Raw genomic sequence first — 22712 nt, 5'->3', positions numbered from 1 at the left:
CCAACGATGCGACAGACCTGGCACCTCAATGAGATGTGACGATCCGGGACAATCCGTGGGTTCTTGCAGCTGCACAGCAGGGCTTGCGTCGAAATCAGTGTGGTGATCTCTCGATTTCTCGAGCCGCGGGCAGGTGCTGCAGTGATTTTGTTGGCGATGCATTGGAAACAGGTGAGGATGTGTTGCGCTTTTCGAAGTGGCATTACTTTTTCAGCTCCCAGCGGCAAACAGCCTCCAGAGGTCCAAAACAACAGCAGGCGCTTCTCAGTAGGTCAGAACTCCCAGCAAGGAAGTTCAGGGGAGCTGGTGGTGAAGTCTTTGTGTTCATGAGTCTTCAGAACAGGAGGCAAGTTCAGTTTCAAAACCTTGGAGATCTTCCTCAAGCATGGGACACAGCAAACATTAAAGTCCTTTTCCCTGTCCTCTGCAGAAAGTAGCCACTGCAGACCAACCCCAGACAGCAAACAGCACAGGGGCAGTATTCCTCCTCAGTTTCTCCAGCTCTTCTCCTTGGCAAAAGTTCCTCTTGATTCCCAGAAGTGATCTAAAAGTCTGGGGTCTGAGCCCCTCTTTTTATACAATAAATATCTTTGTTCTCTTGTGCAGAAAAGCTCTTTGCCCAGTCAAAACCAATTCTGTCTTCTCTGGTGCAGCTTCCTGGCAGGAGTTGGAGACAGCATTGTCCTTGGCAGGCCAGGCCCATTCAGGTGTGAAAGAAATCTCCTCCCCCTACAGTGAATGCAGCCCAGCCCTGACTCACCCTGGAAAGGCAGGGCACACCTCAAACCCCCAGGTGGCTGTCTGAACAGAATGCACATTATTATTATTATTATTATATTTCTTATATAGCGCCAGAATCAACCCCCGAAGGGGTATCTCCGCGCTTGCCTTGGGAACCCGTCCTGGTTTTTCCCTGTGAGATAGCCCCTACAGGGCATCCCCAAGGTGAAAGCCAGGCATCCCGCCGCGGGGGGCCGTTGTGGAGATTAAGCAAGCTTAATGCCCAGAGTTGCAGAGTGTGAACCCATGATTAGGTCAGGCACCGAAGGGAGAATTATCGAGTCCATGGACATTTGATCTCAAGACCCTGCCGCGTATGGAATTGAACCCTGGTCCCGGGTCTGACCTCTGCTTCAGGGTCTGCCTGCTCTAACCAGTGAGCCACACTTCCCACACACTCACATTCCCAGCCCTGGTCAGTCCAAAGCCAGTCAGTCAATACACAACGTAGAGGAGGCACACTGGATGGTTAGGCAAGAAAATACCCACTTTCTAAAAGTGGTATTTTCAAACCCAGAATGTAAAAATCACCCTCATTAAAAGATGCAGCTTAACATTCTGAGTTCAGGCATATCAAACGTTATTTTCCTATCTTGTTCCCAAGGGCTGTTATGCGTATAAGATGTTATAAGCAACTCCCCATTTTATCCTCTGGGGACAGATAGCCTTACAATAGTGAAAAACGAAATTGGAAGGATTTCACTATCAGGACATGCCACACACATCAGGGCATGTCCTACCTTTCACATACACTGCACCCTGCCCACAGGGATACCTCGGACCTACCTTAGGGGTGACTAACATGTAAGAAAATGGAGGGTTAGGGCCTGGCAAGTGAGTGCACTTCACTAACTTGCCAGGTTGGCACAGAAGTACTAGACTGCACACAGGCACTGCAATGGCAGGCCTGAGACCTTGTTGCAAGGCTGCTTGTGTAGGTGGTACAATCTGTGCTGCAAGCCTACTAGCAGTATTTGGTTTGCCGACCCTGGGCACACATAGTGCTCTGTACTAGGGACTCAACAGTAAACCAAATAAACCAATCATGGCAACATCAATCCATCAGAACAATATACAAGAAGAGCATGTGCACTTTAGCCCTGATCAGCAGTGGTAAAGTGCCCAGAGTCATACAAACACCAACAACAGATCAGAAAAAATACATGAGGAAGGCAAAAAGTCCTGGGATGAACCTGAAAAAAGGGCCAATTGCAAGAGAGTAAATTCAATATCATTGATCTAGGCATGCTCTATATTGGTAGTCTGGAGTGAAAAGGGCTCGATATAGGCGAACTGATTCCTAATTGGAAAAGTGCTGATTGTTAAGCAGACATCACACGATTCAATGGAATGCTTTCCGTGAGTAAGATACATATACACAGTGTATAAAGAAGGCATGAAGTTCCTATTAGGAAGAGAAGGTTGAAGGCTGCCAAGGAGGCAGATCAGTTGATCTGTTCCCTTAGGAGCAAGGGCCCTCACACACCTCAAAGGGTGTCATGCTTCACCATACGGCAGATCCTCTTGGGCAGGCGTTGCAATGCCCAATGGACCCCACGGAGGGGCTCTTTGCCGGAGTTCTTTTGTTTTAACCAACAAAACAAAAGAACTCCGGCAAGGAACCTTCGACCTTCCCTTTCTGATAGGAACTGCAAACCATCTTTATACATAGCCTTTGTTGGAACGTGTATACTGGACCTTTATTTGCCCCTGGTCCCTCTTTATATTGCTCAACATATATAAACTGACCACATTCACCTGGTATTCTCTGATATTGTCCCACAATTGGAAAAAGTTGATTGTTAATCCCTAAGGTCCCGCATAGATAGAAACAAGCACAGAACATTTGTTCATTGCAATGTGAAATGTGCTTTTGTTCTGTACACACAATTGTTTACATTGCGCTACGTCTATTTTTAAATTATTTATTAGGATAACAAGTACGTTATTTATGTGGCTCAAATATGACTATTTAGAACGACTTCTAAACAAGCCAGTATGTTTTACACATTCTGTAGTCTGAATTGGGATATGTAAAGGATGATAGTGACAATCTCTTACAGAGCGCCCTTTTTCACAGTACAATAATTTAACAAGACTCAAAGTACCGGCTGTGTGTATCGTCATTGTCCGCCATAGTACGGCTCCCTCAGGAGATGCTGCAGTAACGTTCACAGTGTAGGCGGCACCTGGGTGCAAGCGCAAACAAATCATCGGGGACTCGCTCTCAGCAGTGAAGTTAAACGATATCGTGTGTGAAAACTTTTTCTGGTACCATCGTCTTCCATCAACGTGAACCTTTTGTAAAAAAAACAAAAGCATGAAATACATTGTTTTTTCTTTAAGATTTATTTACAGCAAGCAAGAGCATACAGAAGGTCAATGTGACCATCACATCTCTAGTGAAACTGAAATAGCATACCTGACCACAACTTTACAAATGGAGCCTTTAAGGGTCCAAAGGTTGCAAATGCCATGGATGAAGATAGATGATCAAAAAGGAGGCTTTGGGGGCTTATTCCTCATTTCAAATCAGATTTCATAAAATGTATACAAATCTGTGGCTTATCAGGGCTTGTGTGTCCTAAGCAATCTTCTGCTAGTTACAAGAGTGATCCTTCATCAGAGATATGAGAGAACGCTTTTCCAATGCTATTACAAGTGGAGGGCAGCCAGGGCTCTTTCGCCGGGCTTCAAGCTTTTGAGGGCCTCCATTCTCCTATTAGAACACATTTTAAATAACAAAACAGAAGATTTGACCTGTTTCTTCTTGAAACTGCTAAAGCAGCAACACCATTTGATGGTGCCACTTATTCCCTACTTAATATATCTTCTTAATTACGAGCTGGAACCACAGAGAGGCCACCATTGGACCTCAGCCCAATGAAACATTGGCTATACCTGGGATTGACTATGGACCTCAATACCATAGAACATCGGCCATTCCTGTGATTGACTATGGGCCTCAACACCATAAAACCTCGGCCATACCTGAGATTGATTATGGACCTCAGCACCATAGAACATCTGACATACCTGCGATTGACTATGGACCTCAGCACCATAGAACATCTGACATACCTGGGATTGACTATGGACCTCAGCACAATAGAACATCAGCCATACCTGGGATTGACTATGGATCTCAGCACCATAAAACATCGGCAATACCTGGGATTGACTATGGACCTCAACACCATAAAACATCGGCCATACCTGAGATTGATTATGGACCTCAGCACCATAGAACATCTGACATACCTCGGATTGACTATGGATCTCAGCACCATAAAACATCGGCAATACCTGGGATTGACTATGGACCTCAACACCATAAAACATCGGCCATACCTGAGATTGATTATGGATCTCAGCACCATAGAACATCTGACATACCTGGGATTGACTATGGACCTCAGCACCATAGAACATCTGACATACCTGGGATTGACTATGGACCTCAGCACCATAGAACATCAGCCATACCTGGGATTGACTATGGATCTCAGCACCATAAAACATTGGCTATACCTGGGATTGACTATGGACCTCAGCACCATAGAACATCTGACATACCTGGGATTGACTATGGACCTCAACACCATAACACATCGGCCATACCTGAGATTGATTATGGACCTCAGCACCATAGAACATCTGACATACCTGGGATTGACTATGGACCTCAGCACCATAGAACATCAGCCATACCTGGGATTGACTATGGATCTCAGCACCATAAAACATCGTCCATACCTGGGATTGACTATGGACTTCAACACCATAAAACATCGGCCATACCTGGGGACCTCAGCACCATAGAACACCTGACATACTTGGGATTGACTATAGACTCAGCACTATAAAACATCGGCCATACCTGGGATTGACTATGGACTTCAACACCATAAACCAGCTTGCTTTATTTTTTTGTTGTAAAACATTGGACGAAGGTCTCATAATACTTTATAAAATCAAAGTCACAAAAACTGTTCCGTTTTCTAAGCAATACAAAACATATCAACATAAAAGAAAATGGTGTGCACTGGAAACACATCTGGAATCCCTGGTTACTATATCGAAGAAGAGTTAAACACACCATATTTGGGTTACTAGTGAAAATAATAGAAGAGAATGGAAAGACTCCTCCAAAGAGCCACCATCTTCTCTTCTTCGGTTTAAAGTTTTCTAATCAAAGAAAGCTTTCTGGTCCATAAAAACTGCTAAAGTGTCCTGGAGAACCTATTTACAAAGTCCACCATTATAGGCAGTGCTTAATCTATGCCAATGGCTGCTGGTGGCGGGCACTGATACTCATCTGTGGGAACCAGAAATTGTTTTTCTTCATCGTACTTGCACCCAGAGGAAGAGAAGAGAAGGGTGGTTCAAAAGAGAAAGAAAGAGTACGAGAAAGATTAGAACACAGTGGAAAAGGAAGAACGCAGGGGTGAAAGGAAACCTGAAAGAGAAGATAGAGAGACAGGAAGTGTAGAGTGGTGGAAGAAAGAAACAGGAGGTGGAATCCAGACCAGGCAAGCTTGGCAATCAGCATCCTCAATATTCATTTCCAAGAAAACCTTTGTGCACCTGCACCTGTGTTTCTCACAAAACAAGCACTGAGTCCTCTTCACACTTTGTAGACATAGGCATACCTATCAGCGGTGCAGACAGTGCATCAGCACCGGGGCCGAGCGGTCAAATGCACCCAACTGTAATGGCTTTTTCACTTCTAAGAGTTGTTACTGGGAGCAGAACAGGGAAATACTTGGCAAGAGCCTGCATCTGTGTGCTCTATTGTGCATGCTCATAGTGATCCAGCAGCTGAGACACAGATATGCAGCCCTATACTAGTGCAAGTTTAGCATGCGTCACTTGGCCCAGCAGACAGAATTATAAGAGATGCTGTGCTCAGGATGGAGTCTCTGAGTTCTGTCCAGGATGGCAGCAAGGAGTAAAACCCAGAGGAGCAGCTAGTTATAGCAACAGAAATGTATCACTGAGTATTTAGTTATTCTTCTGCAACCATGCTGTGGAATCAGTTTTTGTTGGTAATAGCTGAACAATTATTTTCTAAAATTGTATATCTTTAGTTCAAAACAGTAAACCACATAACAGGTTGTCATGAGTTTTAAAAAGTAAAACATATATATAGAATTATAGAGAGGTAATAGTGAATTATAGGAATGTTTTCCACCAAGGGGCTCTGAGTGACATCAAATAGACGACAAGAGTGAAGCTCGAGTTGCATATTTGACATCATTCAAAACCCTGAGGTGAAAAACATTCCTGCACAATTACTCTTTATTCATCTATAATTTTATGTTGTGTATGGTCTCCAAACTCATCTGCCCCTGCTCTCAACTGCTACACCGGGACAGAGAAGTAACAGGGGAAGCCATTGATAACATGATCCCTCCTACCTGTCCCAGGGGATATGAGGCATGCCGTATAGAGAAGTAGCACTTGTCTACAGAGGATATGAGGCATGCCGTATAGAGAAGTAGCACTTGTCTACAGAGGATATGAAGCATGCAGTATAGAGTAGTAGCACTCGTCTACAGATGATACGAGGAACGCAGTATAGAGAAGTAGCACTTGTCTACAGAGGATATGAGGCATGCGGTATAGAGCAGTAGCACTCGTCTACAGAGGATATGAGGCATGCAGTATAGAGCTGTAGCACTCATCTACAGAGGATATGAGGCATGCGGTATAGAGAAGTAGCACTTGTCTACAGAGGATATGAAGCATGCGATATAGAGCAGTGGCACTCGTCAACAGAGGATACGAGGAACGCAGTATAGAGAAGTAGCACTTGTCTACAGAGGATATAAGGCATGCGGTATAGAGCAGCAGCACTCATCTACAGAGTATATGAGGCATGCAGTATAGAGCTGTAGCACTCATCTACAGAGGATATGAGGCATGCGGTATAGAGAAGTAGCACTTGTCTACAGAGGATATGAAGCATGCGGTATAGAGCAGTAGCACTCGTCTACAGAGGATACGAGGAACGCAGTATAGAGAAGTAGCACTTGTCTACAGAGGATATGAGGCACGTGGTATAGAGCAGTAGCACTCGTTTACAGAGGATATGAGGGATGCGGTATAGAGAAGTAGCATTTGTCTACAGAGGATATGAAGCATGCGGTATAGAGCAGTAGCACTCGTCTACAGGGGATACGAGGAACGCAGTAGAGAAAAGTAGCACTTGTCTACAGATGATATGAGGCATGTGGTATAGAGCAGTAGCACTCGTCTACAGAGGATATGAGGCATGCAGTATAGAGCTGTAGCACTCATCTACAGAGGATATGAGGCATGTAGTATAGAGCAGTAGCACTCATCTACAGAGTATATGAGGCATGCAGTATAGAGCTGTAGCACTCATCTACAGAGGATATGAGGCATGCGGTATAGAGAAGTAGCACTCGTCTACAGAGGATATGAAGCATGCGGTATAGAGCAGTAGCGCTCGTCTACAGAGGATACAAGGAACGCAGTATAGAGAAGTAGCACTTGTCTACAGAGGATATGAGGCATGTGATATAGGGCAGTAGCACTCGTCTACAGAGGATATGAGGGATGCGGTATAGAGAAGTAGCATTTGTCTACAGAGTATATGAAGCATGCAGTATAGAGCTGTAGCACTCATCTACAGAGGATATGAGGCATGTAGTATAGAGCAGTAGCACTCATCTACAGAGTATATGAGGCATGCAGTATAGAGCTGTACCACTCATCTACAGAGGATATGAGGCATGCGGTATAGAGAAGTAGCACTTGTCTACAGAGGATATGAAACATGCGGTATAGAGCAGTAGCGCTTGTCTACAGAGGATACAAGGAACGCAGTATAGAGAAGTAGCACTTGTCTACAGAGGATATAAGGCATGCGGTATAGAGCAGCAGCACTCATCTACAGAGTATATGAGGCATGCAGTATAGAGCTGTAGCACTCATCTACAGAGGATATGAGGCATGCGGTATAGAGAAGTAGCACTTGTCTACAGAGGATATGAAGCATGCGGTATAGAGCAGTAGCACTCGTCTACAGAGGATACGAGGAACGCAGTATAGAGAAGTAGCACTTGTCTACAGAGGATATGAGGCACGTGGTATAGAGCAGTAGCACTCGTTTACAGAGGATATGAGGGATGCGGTATAGAGAAGTAGCATTTGTCTGCAGAGGATATGGAGCATGCGGTATAGAGCAGTAGCACTCGTCTACAGGGGATACGAGGAACGCAGTAGAGAAAAGTAGCACTTGTCTACAGATGATATGAGGCATGTGGTATAGAGCAGTAGCACTCGTCTACAGAGGATATGAGGCATGCAGTATAGAGCTGTAGCACTCATCTACAGAGGATATGAGGCATGTAGTATAGAGCAGTAGCACTCATCTACAGAGTATATGAGGCATGCAGTATAGAGCTGTAGCACTCATCTACAGAGGATATGAGGCATGCGGTATAGAGAAGTAGCACTTGTCTACAGAGGATATGAAACATGCGGTATAGAGCAGTAGCGCTTGTCTACAGAGGATACAAGGAACGCAGTATAGAGAAGTAGCACTTGTCTACAGAGGATATGAAGCATGCGGTATAGAGCAGTAGCGCTCGTCTACAGAGGATACAAGGAACGCAGTATAGAGAAGTAGCACTTGTCTACAGAGGATATGAGGCATGTGATATAGGGCAGTAGCACTCGTCTACAGAGGATATGAGGGATGCGGTATAGAGAAGTAGCATTTGTCTACAGAGTATATGAAGCATGCAGTATAGAGCTGTAGCACTCATCTACAGAGGATATGAGGCATGTAGTATAGAGCAGTAGCACTCATCTACAGAGTATATGAGGCATGCAGTATAGAGCTGTACCACTCCTCTACAGAGGATATGAGGCATGCGGTACAGAGAAGTAGCACTTGTCTACAGAGGATATGAAACATGCGGTATAGAGCAGTAGCGCTTGTCTACAGAGGATACAAGGAACGCAGTATAGAGAAGTAGCACTTGTCTACAGAGGATATGAGGCATGTGATATAGGGCAGTAGCACTGGTCTACAGAGGATATGAGGGATGCGGTATAGAGAAGTAGCATTTGTCTACAGAGTATATGAAGCATGCGGTATAGAGCAGTAGCACTCGTCTACAGGGGATACGAGGAACGCAGTATAGAAAAGTAGCACTTGTCTACCGATGATATGAGGCATGTGGTATAGAGCAGTAGCACTCTTCTACAGAAGATATGAGGCATGCAGTATGGAGCTGTAGCAATCATCTACAGAGGATAAGAGGCACGCGGTATAGAGCTGTAGCACTCATCTTCAGAGGATAGGAGGCACGCAGCGGTACAGAGCAATAGCATTCGTCTATAGAGGATATGAGGCACGCAGCAGTATAGAGCAGTAGCACTCGTCTACAGAGGATATGAGGCATGCGGGATAGAGCAATAGCACTCGCCTACAGAGGATATGAGGCATGCAGCGATAGAGCAGTAGCACTCGTCTACAGAGAATATGAGGCACACGGTATAAAGAAGTAGCACTCGTCTACGGAGGATACAAGGCAGGCTGCATAGAGCAGCAGCACTCATCTACAGAGGATATGAGGCACGCAGCGGTATAGAGCAGTAGCACCCATCTACAGAGGATATGAGGCATGCAGCGGTAGAGCAGTAGCACTCGTCTACTTAGAATATGAGGCACACGGTATAAAGAAGTAGCACTCTTCTACAGCCCCCCAGTTTCTGCCCCTGAGCACCAAGACCTCTCCTTCTATTAATGGGGGTGGGGCCAATGCCTGTAGGAGGAGCACTGATGTTACACATATCATCATCACAAACCCAGAACAGTGCAGGACTATCCATGGATGCAACCAGCCTAAGGGCTCCTGTTTTAAAGGGGCTGCATTAAAGTATTTGGGGATAGTTCCCGGTTCTGGGCACTTCACTGCAGGTTTCAATATTTCTTCTTATTAGCAGCTCCAAAGGTAAACAGGTTTCTAAATCTGTGTTTACCACCTCTCCCCAGTCTCACAAATATCCAGAAACTGGTCACTCCAGGGCTCCTCCATGAGCAGTTCTTCAGGGACGTCACAGAGTGCAGGACAACATGGCACATCCTGCCAGAGGCACTACTGGCCCTGCAGATGAGACTTGACCTTATTGTATAGGAACCTAAGATGTTCTAGAGCTTACATGTGATGTGCCAGATAGACTGTGACTGTGTGCCTGTGAGAGAGAGTGTGAAAGAGAGAGGAAGGGTCTGAAGTCAAGGTGTGTGACAAAGAAGAGTGATGCAGACAGGGTGAGTGATACAACCTGTGAGAAAGAGAAGTTTTTAAATGAGGCAGGGTGTACATAAAAAAAGAGGTAAACAGCCTCTGCAGATGAGTGTGCATGTGCAAGGGGGACATAATGTATAAAGCTTTTTTTGACAAAGATCCTGGGTGAAACTAACAAGGGGCGATCACACATAAAACTGATAGTGGATATTTGGGTTTAATTTCCAGAGCTATGTATGTGCCACTCACATTCACCTACCGCCTTTTTATAAAGGTACAATACATGTGCTATTCATAAAACATGGCTTAGGCCTGTAAAAAGTGTTTCTTACGCATACATTTTCATGTGTGGACACCTTCTATTACAGTGTAGAGTGCTTGATGCAGGGCAGGGAACACTCACCAACATACTTGTTTGGATTTACTAACTTTTGCTCAGAGATTTACTCATCTCATGGGCAGTAGTAAATTTGGGGTGGAAATGTGCTGACAACATGACCAAAACTGGTGGGGGTTCAGGGTAAAGGGATTTCTCCAAAAGGGAAAAAATACATTTGGAGAAACAAAGTGCACTTTTGCTACACGTTTTCACATGAGTAAATTGTCATTTGATAACGTTTTCAGAGCACTGCTGTAAATCTGTGACTGTCACAGCATTTTATGACCCCTCTAAGAAACCTTTGTGAATTCTCAAACGTTGTAAATCTACATCCAAACGTAGGAGTAAACAAGCGTAGAAGTAAACCTTCAGGTGCAGATGTAAATTCTTCTCAAGAATTGGGCTGTTTCTGAGATGCGGTGTACATCCTGTGACAGTGATTAACCATAGTGTGAGATACTGAGAGTGATGGCTGGCACAAAATTGAGCTATATTGGACTAGATTAGTATGTAGTGCTTGAAATAATGTGTGGTGGTACCCGATCCCAGAGTGCATGTATATGTGCTATAAAACGGGAAAAGCAGCACTGTTGCACTGAGCCATGTTTTAAGATATGGCACTGTTATCCTGTAGCCATTGTAAACAGATGCATTTTGGGCACTGTTTAGTGCAATTGTACTGAGAACATTTGCAAACCATACAAGGGAGATCTTTGTTAGGTTTCTGCTAAGGAAGATCTTTTGTTTTCAATACAAAACATACACTTCGAATGGGATATGGGTCATCTAGTTGTTCATGACAGGATGGCTTTGTTGTCTACCTTAGGTGTCCACTCTTGAGTTCAATGGTTTATCCTGTTCTTATGTTTGGTCGCCCAGATGCATTTTGATGTCACAGTGGTTGGACTGGATGAGTTGTATCCTTCTACTGCTAACTTCAGAGGGCTCTTTCTTTTCCGTACCATTTAGCGCTCATAGAAGTCCCCTCCCACTTGCACTTTTTTTGTTCCCCTACTCACCAGTTCCCACTGTTCCTCATCCCACTTACCATCTTCCGCCCCGTCTTGCTCACTGTTTTAAATATTTTGATTTGTATTTTTTTATTTTTAAAATGTATTTCGTTTCGTTTTTTAAAACGGCCTGGCAGGTACAAAGTGATACTAGACGCTTGGTTACATTTAAAAAAATATTTTTTACCTTTAATTTACTGTTCTGAAATGGCTGTTTGCCGGGCTAGAACACTAAATGAAAAATAACAAAATGGCTGCCATGCATCACAATACATGTGCACTCATGTGCATTGGGAAATTAGTTAGATTACCAACGAATGCACGTGACAGAGGCCTACACCTCAAGTCCTCTAAAGAAATTGGTAGGCATGGACATGGCTATTTATAAAAAATCTAAACTACCCTCTTTAGCCCTGTGGGGCAACTGATATACTGGAAGCAGCACAGCCTTCTTGTGGGGTATAGGAATCAAGCTATACATCAGGATGACCGAAGCTGATGGATAAGGACTTTTTAGCACATCCAGATGAAAGCATTTTAAGGAATCCTTTACATTGGCAGTGGCAATACCGATAATATGGTAGAGATGGGACTCATGCTAAAGAACCCTTCTCCAGACCACCCTGTAATGATGAGGCATTGGGACCCTTTTTGTAACTCCAGTTGGTATCTCACTAAATCAGCCCCAAAAAAGCCATGGACATCAATTCACTGAAATGCCAGGGGTGGCAGAAGTGACATCACAAGCCCTTTGACCTCCACTTTTACTCACACACACATACTTACAAATACACACAAATTCACACATATGCACTCTCTCACACTTAACAACTCTCTCACCCACAAGCATGCACACAACATTCATTTAAAAGCATTTTTTACTTGCCTCAGCTGCCATGGAAGGGCTTATTCCCGCTTATTGTACTCCGCTTTCATTACACTATTAGTGACTAATATCATTTATGTATTCACTATTAGTGTAATAAAAAAATTGACAGAAAATAAAGAGGGTGGAGCCCCAGCTGCCCCTGTGTCCCTGGCACTGAATATGCCTCCTCTGAGGCCAGGGGTCGCCAAAGGCAGTGTTACGGGTCGCAAAGACCAAGCCAGGGGCCACAGCTACGACCCCTTGCGACCACAAAATGATATCAATGTCAAATGCTACTGCATCATGACACACCAAACTGTCCAAGCTTAGATGTTAAGCCCCAGGATTGGCGTAATAAGTGCCTGTGCAGCAAGAAAACACTATCCTGAAATACACTTTATCATGGAAAATAAAGATTCTGCTGTACCTGGGGTGACATTAACTGGATTCTCTCCTAATGCTGCCATCTCGCTTGACGTGCTTTTTCACCATGCTTTAACCTCCTTTTGAAAAACTGATCTGCGGTGAAGGCAGAGAACTGGCACTCCTTCACCGTGAGTCATTGTTGTGTACCATGGTACTGGATTTGAGGTATATGTAATTTGAGATCACCACATAACGGATCTCACAATGCTCTAACAGTTCCTTCATCATTTCTCTAATATATCATAAACTGGGCTACAGCTTGGCCATCACTGGTGAAGTTGTGAACCTGGCCGTGGAGACCAAGCTGATTCACACAGAGGATTGCTCCTCAGAATCACCAAGTGCCAAACAGACCATGGAAACTATTGCAAACCAGGGATTCATCTAAATGGTCATGGTACCCTTTTTATTTGGTAGGTTCCACATAGGACTTGGTTTTTACTTGTAGTATCGGCACCGCAGATCCAAATGTTGCGCCTAAATCTTAGAATAATCAATTCCCTAATAACATTTTCTACAATATCTACTTACAATCACACTAAAAGGAAATGGTCTGAAAGCTATAACAGTAGTAAGTGCTAGGATCACAGTAAGATCTTAACAACAAAGTTCCACAAGTGTTAACCACCACACTTAGCGGGTCATTAGGATGGAGAGTGGACTTTGGCCACCCGCCACCCTACCGGAAAACGGGACCGCCCGCCATAAGGGCGGGGGTCACGTGGGGGCAATTAGAATGCGCCCGCCACAGTTGCGGGCGCATCCTGCATTTCTGTCATTGTGGCGGGCGGTGCACTCAGCACCGCCCGCCACAATGCCAGGAAGGCATGTTGTGCACTTCCATGCACAACATGGCAGGCACCGTGCAGTGCCTGCCATGTTGTGCATGGAACTGCTGGGGTGTACCATAGGTACCCCCCGTGTGCACCCCCCAGAGTCCCTGGGGGCCCGCAACGGGGCCCCAATGTCAAACACTGCCCACGGAAAGGCATGTCCCCACCTGCATAGTAATATGGATGGCGGTATCTAACAAACATCGCCACCATATTAAACCCTTTTCCGCCTTGTCAACTCTTTGACCGGTGGGTAAAGGGGGGGACGGTCTTTCCATCCGCCGCGGTCCCCCCCGCCATAGTAATATGGCGGGGAGGAATTGGGGTCGGATCACGGGCAGATCGCCACCGCCGCCCGTGATCCTAATGGGCCCCTTAACCTGCAAATCTCAATTACGACCTGTCCAGATCTTCTTCTCCAGTATGTCAATCACAGAAAATATGGACTCTAAAAATAGTAGCCCGCTAAAGCTAAAAAAAAACTAGTATGTGGCCAAGATGGCCAATACATAGTTCAGCTTACAGCCAGAAAATATAAAAAGAGTTTGATGGAAAATGGAATGATGGTAGAGAAGATTCCAATCAGAGATCTATAAAGTCCAAATGAGGGTTTATCACAGGTTACAAGAGGGCAAGGAAACAGCATTATGCAACTTGAATTCATCAAGCACATAACCAAAAGAACTGTTTAATATAGTTAAAGAAGTGAGAGAGTTTGTGCATTTAAAGGTTTTGATCTTCTTGACGTAAAAACACATCCTGAAGAGATCATCAGACATCTGAAAGAGCCCTGTCATCCTCTCTAAAATTCTAATTGAACATCTAGGGCCAGATGTAGGTCGGTCGGTTACGGCCGAAAATCGGTATTTTCGGCCGTTACCGACCGGTATACATGATTTGGCATGTAGGGGCACAATTTTACAGAATCGGTAACTTTACCGATTCGGTAAAGTTACCGATTCTGTAAAATACCGAATCAGTATTTTTACCGATTCGGTAAATCTCAGATGTAGGTGGGACTCTTCTGAGTCCCAAAGGCCCTACAAAATCGGTATTTTACCACACAATCCTATTGTGTGGTAAAATACCGATTTCAGGTGTGCATGCACATGTGTGCATGCATACCTAGCCATGTGACAGACAGACATGCCCTTAGGGCACGTCTGTGTGCCACATGGCGCACATGCCTATTTGTGGGGTGCCAGAGGGTGTCAAAGTGACACCCCCTGCACCCTTGCAAAATTCGGTATTTACCGATTCTGTAAATACAGAATCGGTATTTCCCATTGATTCCTATGGGCTTTGAAGCCCATAGGAATCAATGGGAAATACCGATTCTGTATTTACAGAATCGGTAAATACCGAATGTTACAGAATCGGTATTTCCACATCTGGAAATACCTACATGTCCACCACATTGATTTACCGATTTTCAATTACCGAATCAGTAAAATTCGGTAATTAAAAATCGGTAAATCAATTTTACCTACATCGGGCCCCTAATCTTTCAAAAAAAATTCCATTCTGCACCTCATTGAATTTGGAAGAAATGCTCAACACAGCGGATACATTAAAAGCTTTGAACGTTGATCCTGTCTCTGCAAACATTATGAAAGAATAGCTACCCTCAATAGACTTGGAGACATCCAGAATTATTAATGCTCCATTCGGGCGAGCAACAGTTCCCAATGCATTAAAAAGTTTAATCATAACTTCCTTATTGAATAATCCATTGGCAAACCCAAAGAATCCAGTAGACAGCAGAGTGATTTTGAAAATGTTCTTCATCCACAGAATCCTGGCAGCTGCAAGAATTCTTAGAAGCAAATTACATTCTTCATGACAGAATATCACACTTCAGACAAGACACAACAATTAAGACTGCACTAGTCAATATTAGGAAACCCTGGATCGAGTCTCCTGACCAGGTATAATCAGAAATCCTCATCCTCTTCAGACATAAGCATCATATGACAAGCTGAACCCAAAAATGTATGAAGCATCTGGACAAAATGTGTGTGATGACCGCCACTTCAATTCAATGGGTTTCAATATTCCTGTCAAGCAGAATCCAGGAAATTTGAATCAGTTTATTTTCTTCAACAGTTAAGTAGGTTGTGTGTGGGCCCCAGAGAGATCTCCTTAAATAATTAGGAGATCTTTAACCCAGATTCTATCCTTGCACAAACTCCAGTTCCAAATGGATGCAAATATTTTCTAAATACACATAAGCTGGGTATTTCAGAAGAGCATTATAAAAACATCAATACATGCCAAACTGAGGTGCATCACTGGATGGCAGAGGGGTACTTGGTCCAAAACAGCTCTAAGATTGAAATCCTAAGAGTTGGAGACAAATGAGAAAATAGCTACTGGCCATCTAGTCCAGGGCTGGATCCATGCCAGATTTGTTGCATATCCCCATTTGGACAAATGTAGTTAACTTAAAAATCTGGCATGGATCCAGTCCTCCGGGACAGACTTTGGAGAACTCTGATCTAGTTAAATAAACAAACTAGGCACCACTCAAAAACCTTAGGCAGTACCCTGGAGGATGGCTGAATGTAAAATGCTTTTTTGATCACCTAACTACAACAGTGATAGAAAAAAAGTTCAGCTCATGTTTAAGAGAAGCATTCTCCTTATGCTCCAAGTATTACACCAAACTGAGCTAAGGCTTTGATGGTATCAGGATGCATTTACTGGAACACTGTTTACACCATAGTCTCTAAAAAAGCAAATTCAAAATCACAGTGGCTTCAAAAGCAAGCTGGCAAAATCTTCTTCAAGTTAAAAAAAATCAGATCACATCTTTCTGGCCCTTTAATGCTGTTGCAGGCTTCTGGGCGCATGGAGAATGAAAGGCTTCAGATTCAGGTAATATTAAAAGGGCTAACTAACTAATGCTGCACATTTGTGGTATATGACTTCCCACTATGCACACAGTGGATACAGGTGCTTTGAGGGTCAACAAAAGTAAGTGAATTATCAGCAACTGTGCATTTCTTGAGGATGTGCCATCACAGAAATAAATTCAAATTTCTCACATAAAGAGAGAGGCTTGAAGAGGGGAGGCTTCTGGCCCTGATGAAGCCATAGTAAAGGACCACCAGAAAGGTTTTAACCTTTTGGGTACATTTGTCACCAGAAAAATAAGGTATATGCCAGGATGTGCGGAATGGTTGAGCATGGGTAGGGTCTTTTACTTCTTACTTTAAAATGTTTTAAAACAGTTTACAGTAATCAGCGACTCCCGCACTTAGCTTGTTATGTTGCTCACCGAGTAAAAAAGCTTCCAGGATACCCGTCCAGATGCTTTCCTCCACCTCAGACAGGTTTCATTGATTAAAGTAAGGTTGCCTATGATGTCGATCTTATCCGCTGGTAAAGGTAAAAGAAAATTATAATAAGCATCAGTAAAACAGCAAGGTCACTCTACAAGATCAGAAACTGGAAAATTAACAGTCTGTGGTATACTTTTAGGATAGAGGCTGCCACACAGGAGAATAGCACATGTATTTTAAAAGAAACCAGCTGATATGAGGCGACGGTGCTGCAAGGTGGGGAGAACCACTGACCTCCCCAAAGCTAGTGACCTAAGTCCACTAAATACAAAAACATTTCAATCCTCAGCACACGTTGAGGATGTCTCAAGTATTTTTCAATAGTGCAATGTAATCACAAATAATATACACGTAGGTGAGTCCTTTTGTTGTTTCTTTAATCTCAGGGTCTTCAAACCATCGTTCCTTGATGTCCTCTGAGTGCGTGTCCGGTACTCAGAAAACATCAAGGAACAACGTTGAGGCACTTTACACTTTAAATCACGCTGAAGACTTCAGGGATATATTGGAATCCCTAAGTTATACACGCGTTCAGACGTCGTAAGATACGGAACCCCTTGTGGGTCGGAATTATCACCAGAAAGAAGAGATTCTTTCACAGAACACCTAACCTTGATAAAGTCGCGGGACAATTTCCCATGTATGCGACGAAACACGTGTCGGCTATTTGAAGACCCTGAGATTAAAGAAACACCATAAGGACTCACCTACGTGTATATTATTTGTGAAAACACTGTACTTTTGAAAAATACTTGAGAGTCCTCGACGTGTGCTGAGGATTGCAATGTTGAAGATCAGAAACTGCCTGAAACATAGAAGTCATGGATGAATAAGCTCTGCTGTTTTTAAGGACACAAAACTAGGGTTCTGAGATTTGAGAGAACATTTGACAGAACTATCCAATCCTGCGGTGTCATGAACTGGGAACAATGACCACCACAACAAGCGTGCAAACCAGGGAGTCTAGGTTTACATACTTAGGAACATCAAGAAACCTGATCTTGGTGTTCCAGGAAAGCCATGTTCAAGGGCACAGGCTCTGGGTTGGGTAGATGTAAGAACATTGGACCATATAGTCCTGACTTTGAAAGAGCAGTCCGGCTTCCAGTGGAACAAAAGGGTTAAGTTGGAACATGTGTACATCCTCAAAGCCTTTATTAGAAAAGGATTAAAATATTAGTAAGGGGTTGCCCCAGACTGCGCCACTAGCCACAACTTTAGGTCTGGCAATACAAAGTTAATCACCCGAATCAGACTGAGCTGGAAGGCAGGGGACTTAGGCAGTGATTGCCAAGTACCTTTTAATTTCAATGGGAATGATGTCAGACCAGACTGTGCAAGCATCAGGTAGACAACTGTGTATGGAACTGCCAAACAAAGTTCACCTCACTTGTAAGTTTCTCCAAAACATACATCTCTTGAGAATTTACACTATATGATTTTAACATTCAACTCATTACAATTTTATTTTAGTGTTTGTGATTATCATTGTTTTCTCCTCTAGTTTTCTGTAGCTCTCTAGTTGTTTACATTTACCTGTGCATGTCAGAGTACTCTCGTCCCAAACACCTTCATCTGTGCACACCGAATAATTATTTCCACCAGATTTTGTGAATCCGTTTTTACAAACAAAATGCGCTTTGCTTCCCACTGTTGCATTGCCGCTCCACACTATTTCAGCATGTTCGATTTTCCTAGGGATACCACAGTAGAGCTCTGTTTTGAGGAGAAGGAGGGACAAGTTTTATACATTACGAAGTCGTTCTTCTGGAAAATAAAATACTCCACGTCTAACCCACACCTCAGACCTTTATGGATGGTCTAATGGCGCATTCCAGCACCTGCACAAATTAGTTTATGTGTGCTATTCGTGTGTGTTATACTGACTGATTTGTTTGTATTGTATTGTATATTGGATTTATATAGCGCTTATCACCCAGGGGTCTCTAAGCGCTTGCCTTGGGAACCCGTCCTGGCTTTTTCCCTGTGAGATAGCCCCTACAGGGCATCCCCAAGGTGAAAGCGAGGCATCCCGCCGCGGGGAGCCGTTGTGGAGATTAAGCAAGCTTAATACCCAGAGTTGCAGAGTGTGAACCCATGATTAGGTCAGGCACCGAAGCGAGAATTATCGAGTCCGTGGACATTTGAGCTCAAGACCCTGCCGCGTCGGGAATTGAACCCTGGTCCCGGGTCTGACCTCTGCTTCAGGGTCTGCCTGCTCTAACCAGTGAGCCACACTTCTACTTGCTAGCCACTGTTCGTGTAAAAAGAAGAAGAAGATTTGTTTGACTGGAATTTCAACTTTTCAATCATTCTGAGTGGCATATCTTTTACCTGCTGTTTTGTCCGCAGTGATTGAACTTGGGCACACGTGTGCTTGTTAGGCTGCATGAAGATATTAATTTGAAAATTGCCTTCGTACAATTAAAGCATTTGTGTGAATTTACTTTGTTACATTGGGCTTCAAAGTAACGTGTTTTATTGTGCAAGATTTCTTTTCTACTTTTCTACAAAGATAGACAGACAGACAGATAGATACACAGACAGACAGACAGACAGACAGACAGACAGATAGATAGATAGATAGATAGATAGATAGATAGATAGATAGATAGATAGATAGATAGATAGATAGATAGATAGATAGATAGATAGATAGATAGATAGACAGACAGACAGACAGACAGACAGACAGACAGACAGACAGACAGACAGACAGACAGACAGACAGACAGACAGACAAATAGAGATGCAAAAAGACAGACGTACATGTATTCACAATAGTGGAAAACTGGAAATAAATCATATTCTGAATCAAATAGCAAAGCTACCTTTGCAAAGCATATCAGGAACTTCCCAGTAGCCATTAGACATACAGTGGGATACATTTCTTCCATTTGCTCTACTGAACCCCTTTTCGCACACGTACATCGCCACGCTCCCAGCTCCAGTGTTGTTATCCCAGATCAGCTGTGCATGTGGAATTAAAGGAGGCCTGCCACAATCTATTGCTGAAATACAAAAAAAGTTTAGTTTTAAAAGTCAGCATTTATTAAGTCAAGGTTGGGCACAGTCAACCTCTGTAACAACTATGGAGAGGCCCAAAAGCAATATATTGAAGCTTTTCAGCATGGGCTTCTATAACACCCGAGGGGTTGAATTAGCACTGCAATTATGACTGCCTTGATATTCAAAGGAGTGCAACTGATCTCTCATGTCTGTGTGTAAAGTTCGACAAGAGGACGCCGGTGAAAGGTCATCTTAGGTGTGATAGAGTGATCGGAGGAATACTGTCACTATAATGTATGTGATATATTGGCTGACAAACATATTGCCTCCACTACACTGACCACCATTACATTTTCAAGGTAAGGAGATGCGGTGTTATGGATAGTAGTCATGTACTTAATTTGACTGTTGGACTTGGCCATCATTGCAGGGTCAATCCCAAACTTTCAGCTTGGCTTGTATATTAAATGGTACTAGTGGACTGCAGTGTATTTAAAAAGTTGGACATGTACTTTTAACTCTTAGATCTCCTGGCAGTGAAAAACGCTCAAATTAGTTTTTCACAACTGAAAGGCCTACCTTTCCTGTAGGATAACATTGGGTTATCTTATCAGATTTAATAAGTGATAACTTTCAATTGGGAGCAGGTGGGAAGGTTGAGTTTAGTCTCTAAAGAATTGTAGTTTAAACTCCTCTTTTATAGTACAGTTTGATTTTAAGTGAGAATTCTAAAAATTCCACTTTTAAAAAGTTGACACTTTCTTTTCCCAACCATTTGGTGTCTGTAGCCTGTATCCTGGGTCACATGACAAGGTGTAGCTGGCAGTTGGTCTTTGTATATTGGTCTTGTACTCAACAACCGACCCGCTCACTCTGTGAGCTTCATCCACAGATCCGTACCACGTTTCTGAACTTCCCGAGGAACAGCAGTTGCCAACTGTACCATCTGTATTTACCAGATCTGGGTCACCACTTAAAAAAGAAATTTTTTGTAATTAATTGCGTTGTTTCCAAAGTCTGTTTTAACCAAGTTCTCCCTCCCCACTTGTATCTATCTGACCCAGATCTGGCAAATACAGATGGTACAGTTGGCAACCGCTGGTCCACGGGAAGTTCAGAAATGTGGTACGGATCTGTGGATGAAGCTCACCGAGTGAGCGGGTCGGTTGTAGTGTACAAGACTTTGAGAGGGGGATGACCTGCCCACTACCCCTATAGCTCCTTCGTGTAGATGGCTTTGTGTATTGGTCCCAAACTGTGAGACAAATGGGGAATAGGTGTTGGAAGGTCATCTCTGACCTGATTGGGGGGTGAAGCTATCACCCACCACACTTGCACATCACAATGAAGCTGCCTCAGCGCACTCGCAAAGGGTTTAACATTAGTCTTTTGTGTTCCCAGACAATCTGGGGCCAGGGCAGGAAACTCCACATACCTCTGTAAGTGGAGAACTCTAGAAGCTTCCCCCACTTCACAGCTGGCATCAATTATAAATATTGGACCCTCAGACCAAACTCTTCAGTGTGCATCTGGACCTCTGGAAGACTCAGAAGAAGAACTGATGTGCTGCTTTGCTAGAAGAAGGACTGCTCCTCTGCTACTCTGCTGCCTGAGAAAGAACAACTGGACATGCATCATGAACCGGAGTGACCCTAAGGGCTAGTTGGCTGTCCTCCTGCTCTGAGCCTCAGGGACAGAAAAGGTTTCAACCACCTTGAACCCAGAATATGGACTCTATCTGCGGGGAATTTTGCCCCCCTCCCAAGTGGTGCCAACTTAGTCCCGGACCCTTGGAAGAGGACCTGAAGATGTTTTGCCAACCCAGCTGTGGCCCAAGCTGACCGGATGCAGCGTGATGTACTACCTCGCACAATCGCATGGAAACCGCAACTGCTTGACACATCCCCACTGCAGGACTTTGCAGCTCCTTGGAACTGCCTCTTTGTGACACATCCCTGACACAGGACCTCGCAGCTCCTCGGAAACCACCACTACATGATGCTTCCTTGACACAAGACCTCGCAACGCAGCCCAATAACTCCTCGGAACAACAGTTGCGCAATTCATCCTTAATGCAGTATCTCGCATCCACTGCGTGACACATCCATGACACAGGCCCCCGCACCACTAACCTGCAGCTCCTCGGAATCACTGCTGCACTACGCATTATCAGTGCAGGAACTCACACCTCTCTACAACCAGGATTTATTGTACTTTGTTCATGGGGCCTAACTAGGTCCCTGTTTACGGCCTGCACTCCATTGCAGTTGGCCTGAACTTGCGACTTTATGCCGGTCTGGCACGACCAGATAACCACAGTTGGCGCTTTGTGCCTTTATGCACCGTTTTTACCAAAACCTCTAAAATTGCATTTCTTCAGTTCTACTTATTGGATAGTTGTCGTTTTGGTTACAAATACTCTATTAAAATGTACTCTATTTTTCTAAATTGGTGACATTTCTTGCGTTGTGTTTTCACTTTATTACTGTAAAGTTGCTGCTTCAGTAGGGTTTCACTCCCCTCAACCAGTAACCCAATTTTCTACATTGACAATGCTGCATTAGGTGATGTTTTGGATGCAATATTTTGGTAGGTAGGTATTGTTGATCTCAATATAATGACACACAATCACTGAGGGTAATGAGTTTGCACTAACCTATTAGATGTTTGGTGGATGCATATGTACTTGATAGAGGGCTGAAGCTGATCAGATTGTGACAGAGCATGTGAAAGGCGCCAGATCCTTGTCAGGGTAAAATATGTGTTGTGAGGAAGA

The 22712-nt window shown here is 43.8% G+C and overlaps 1 protein-coding gene across 4 annotated transcripts in view; it reads right to left on the bottom strand.

The window, feature by feature from the left end:
• SUSD1 (sushi domain containing 1) overlaps nucleotides 1–22712 on the bottom strand; it is a 767543-nt gene that overhangs the window by 370083 nt on the left and 374748 nt on the right. For all 4 annotated transcript variants that reach the window (XM_086962059.1, XM_086962061.1, XM_086962060.1 and 1 more), the window contains 4 exons: nucleotides 19759–19938; nucleotides 18464–18643; nucleotides 16864–16964; nucleotides 2889–3078 (listed from right to left, as the gene is read on the bottom strand). In XM_086962059.1, the coding sequence (XP_086818185.1) occupies nucleotides 2889–3078; nucleotides 16864–16964; nucleotides 18464–18643; nucleotides 19759–19938 (651 nt within the window). The remainder of the gene's footprint in view (nucleotides 1–2888; nucleotides 3079–16863; nucleotides 16965–18463; nucleotides 18644–19758; nucleotides 19939–22712) is intronic.

This window comes from Lissotriton vulgaris, chromosome 3_1, assembly GCF_964263255.1.
Source record: "Lissotriton vulgaris chromosome 3_1, aLisVul1.2, whole genome shotgun sequence".
In the NCBI taxonomy this organism is placed as follows: domain Eukaryota; kingdom Metazoa; phylum Chordata; class Amphibia; order Caudata; family Salamandridae; genus Lissotriton; species Lissotriton vulgaris.
Note: the sequence above shows the minus strand (reverse complement) of the source record. Positions and strands in the feature narration are given on the sequence as shown.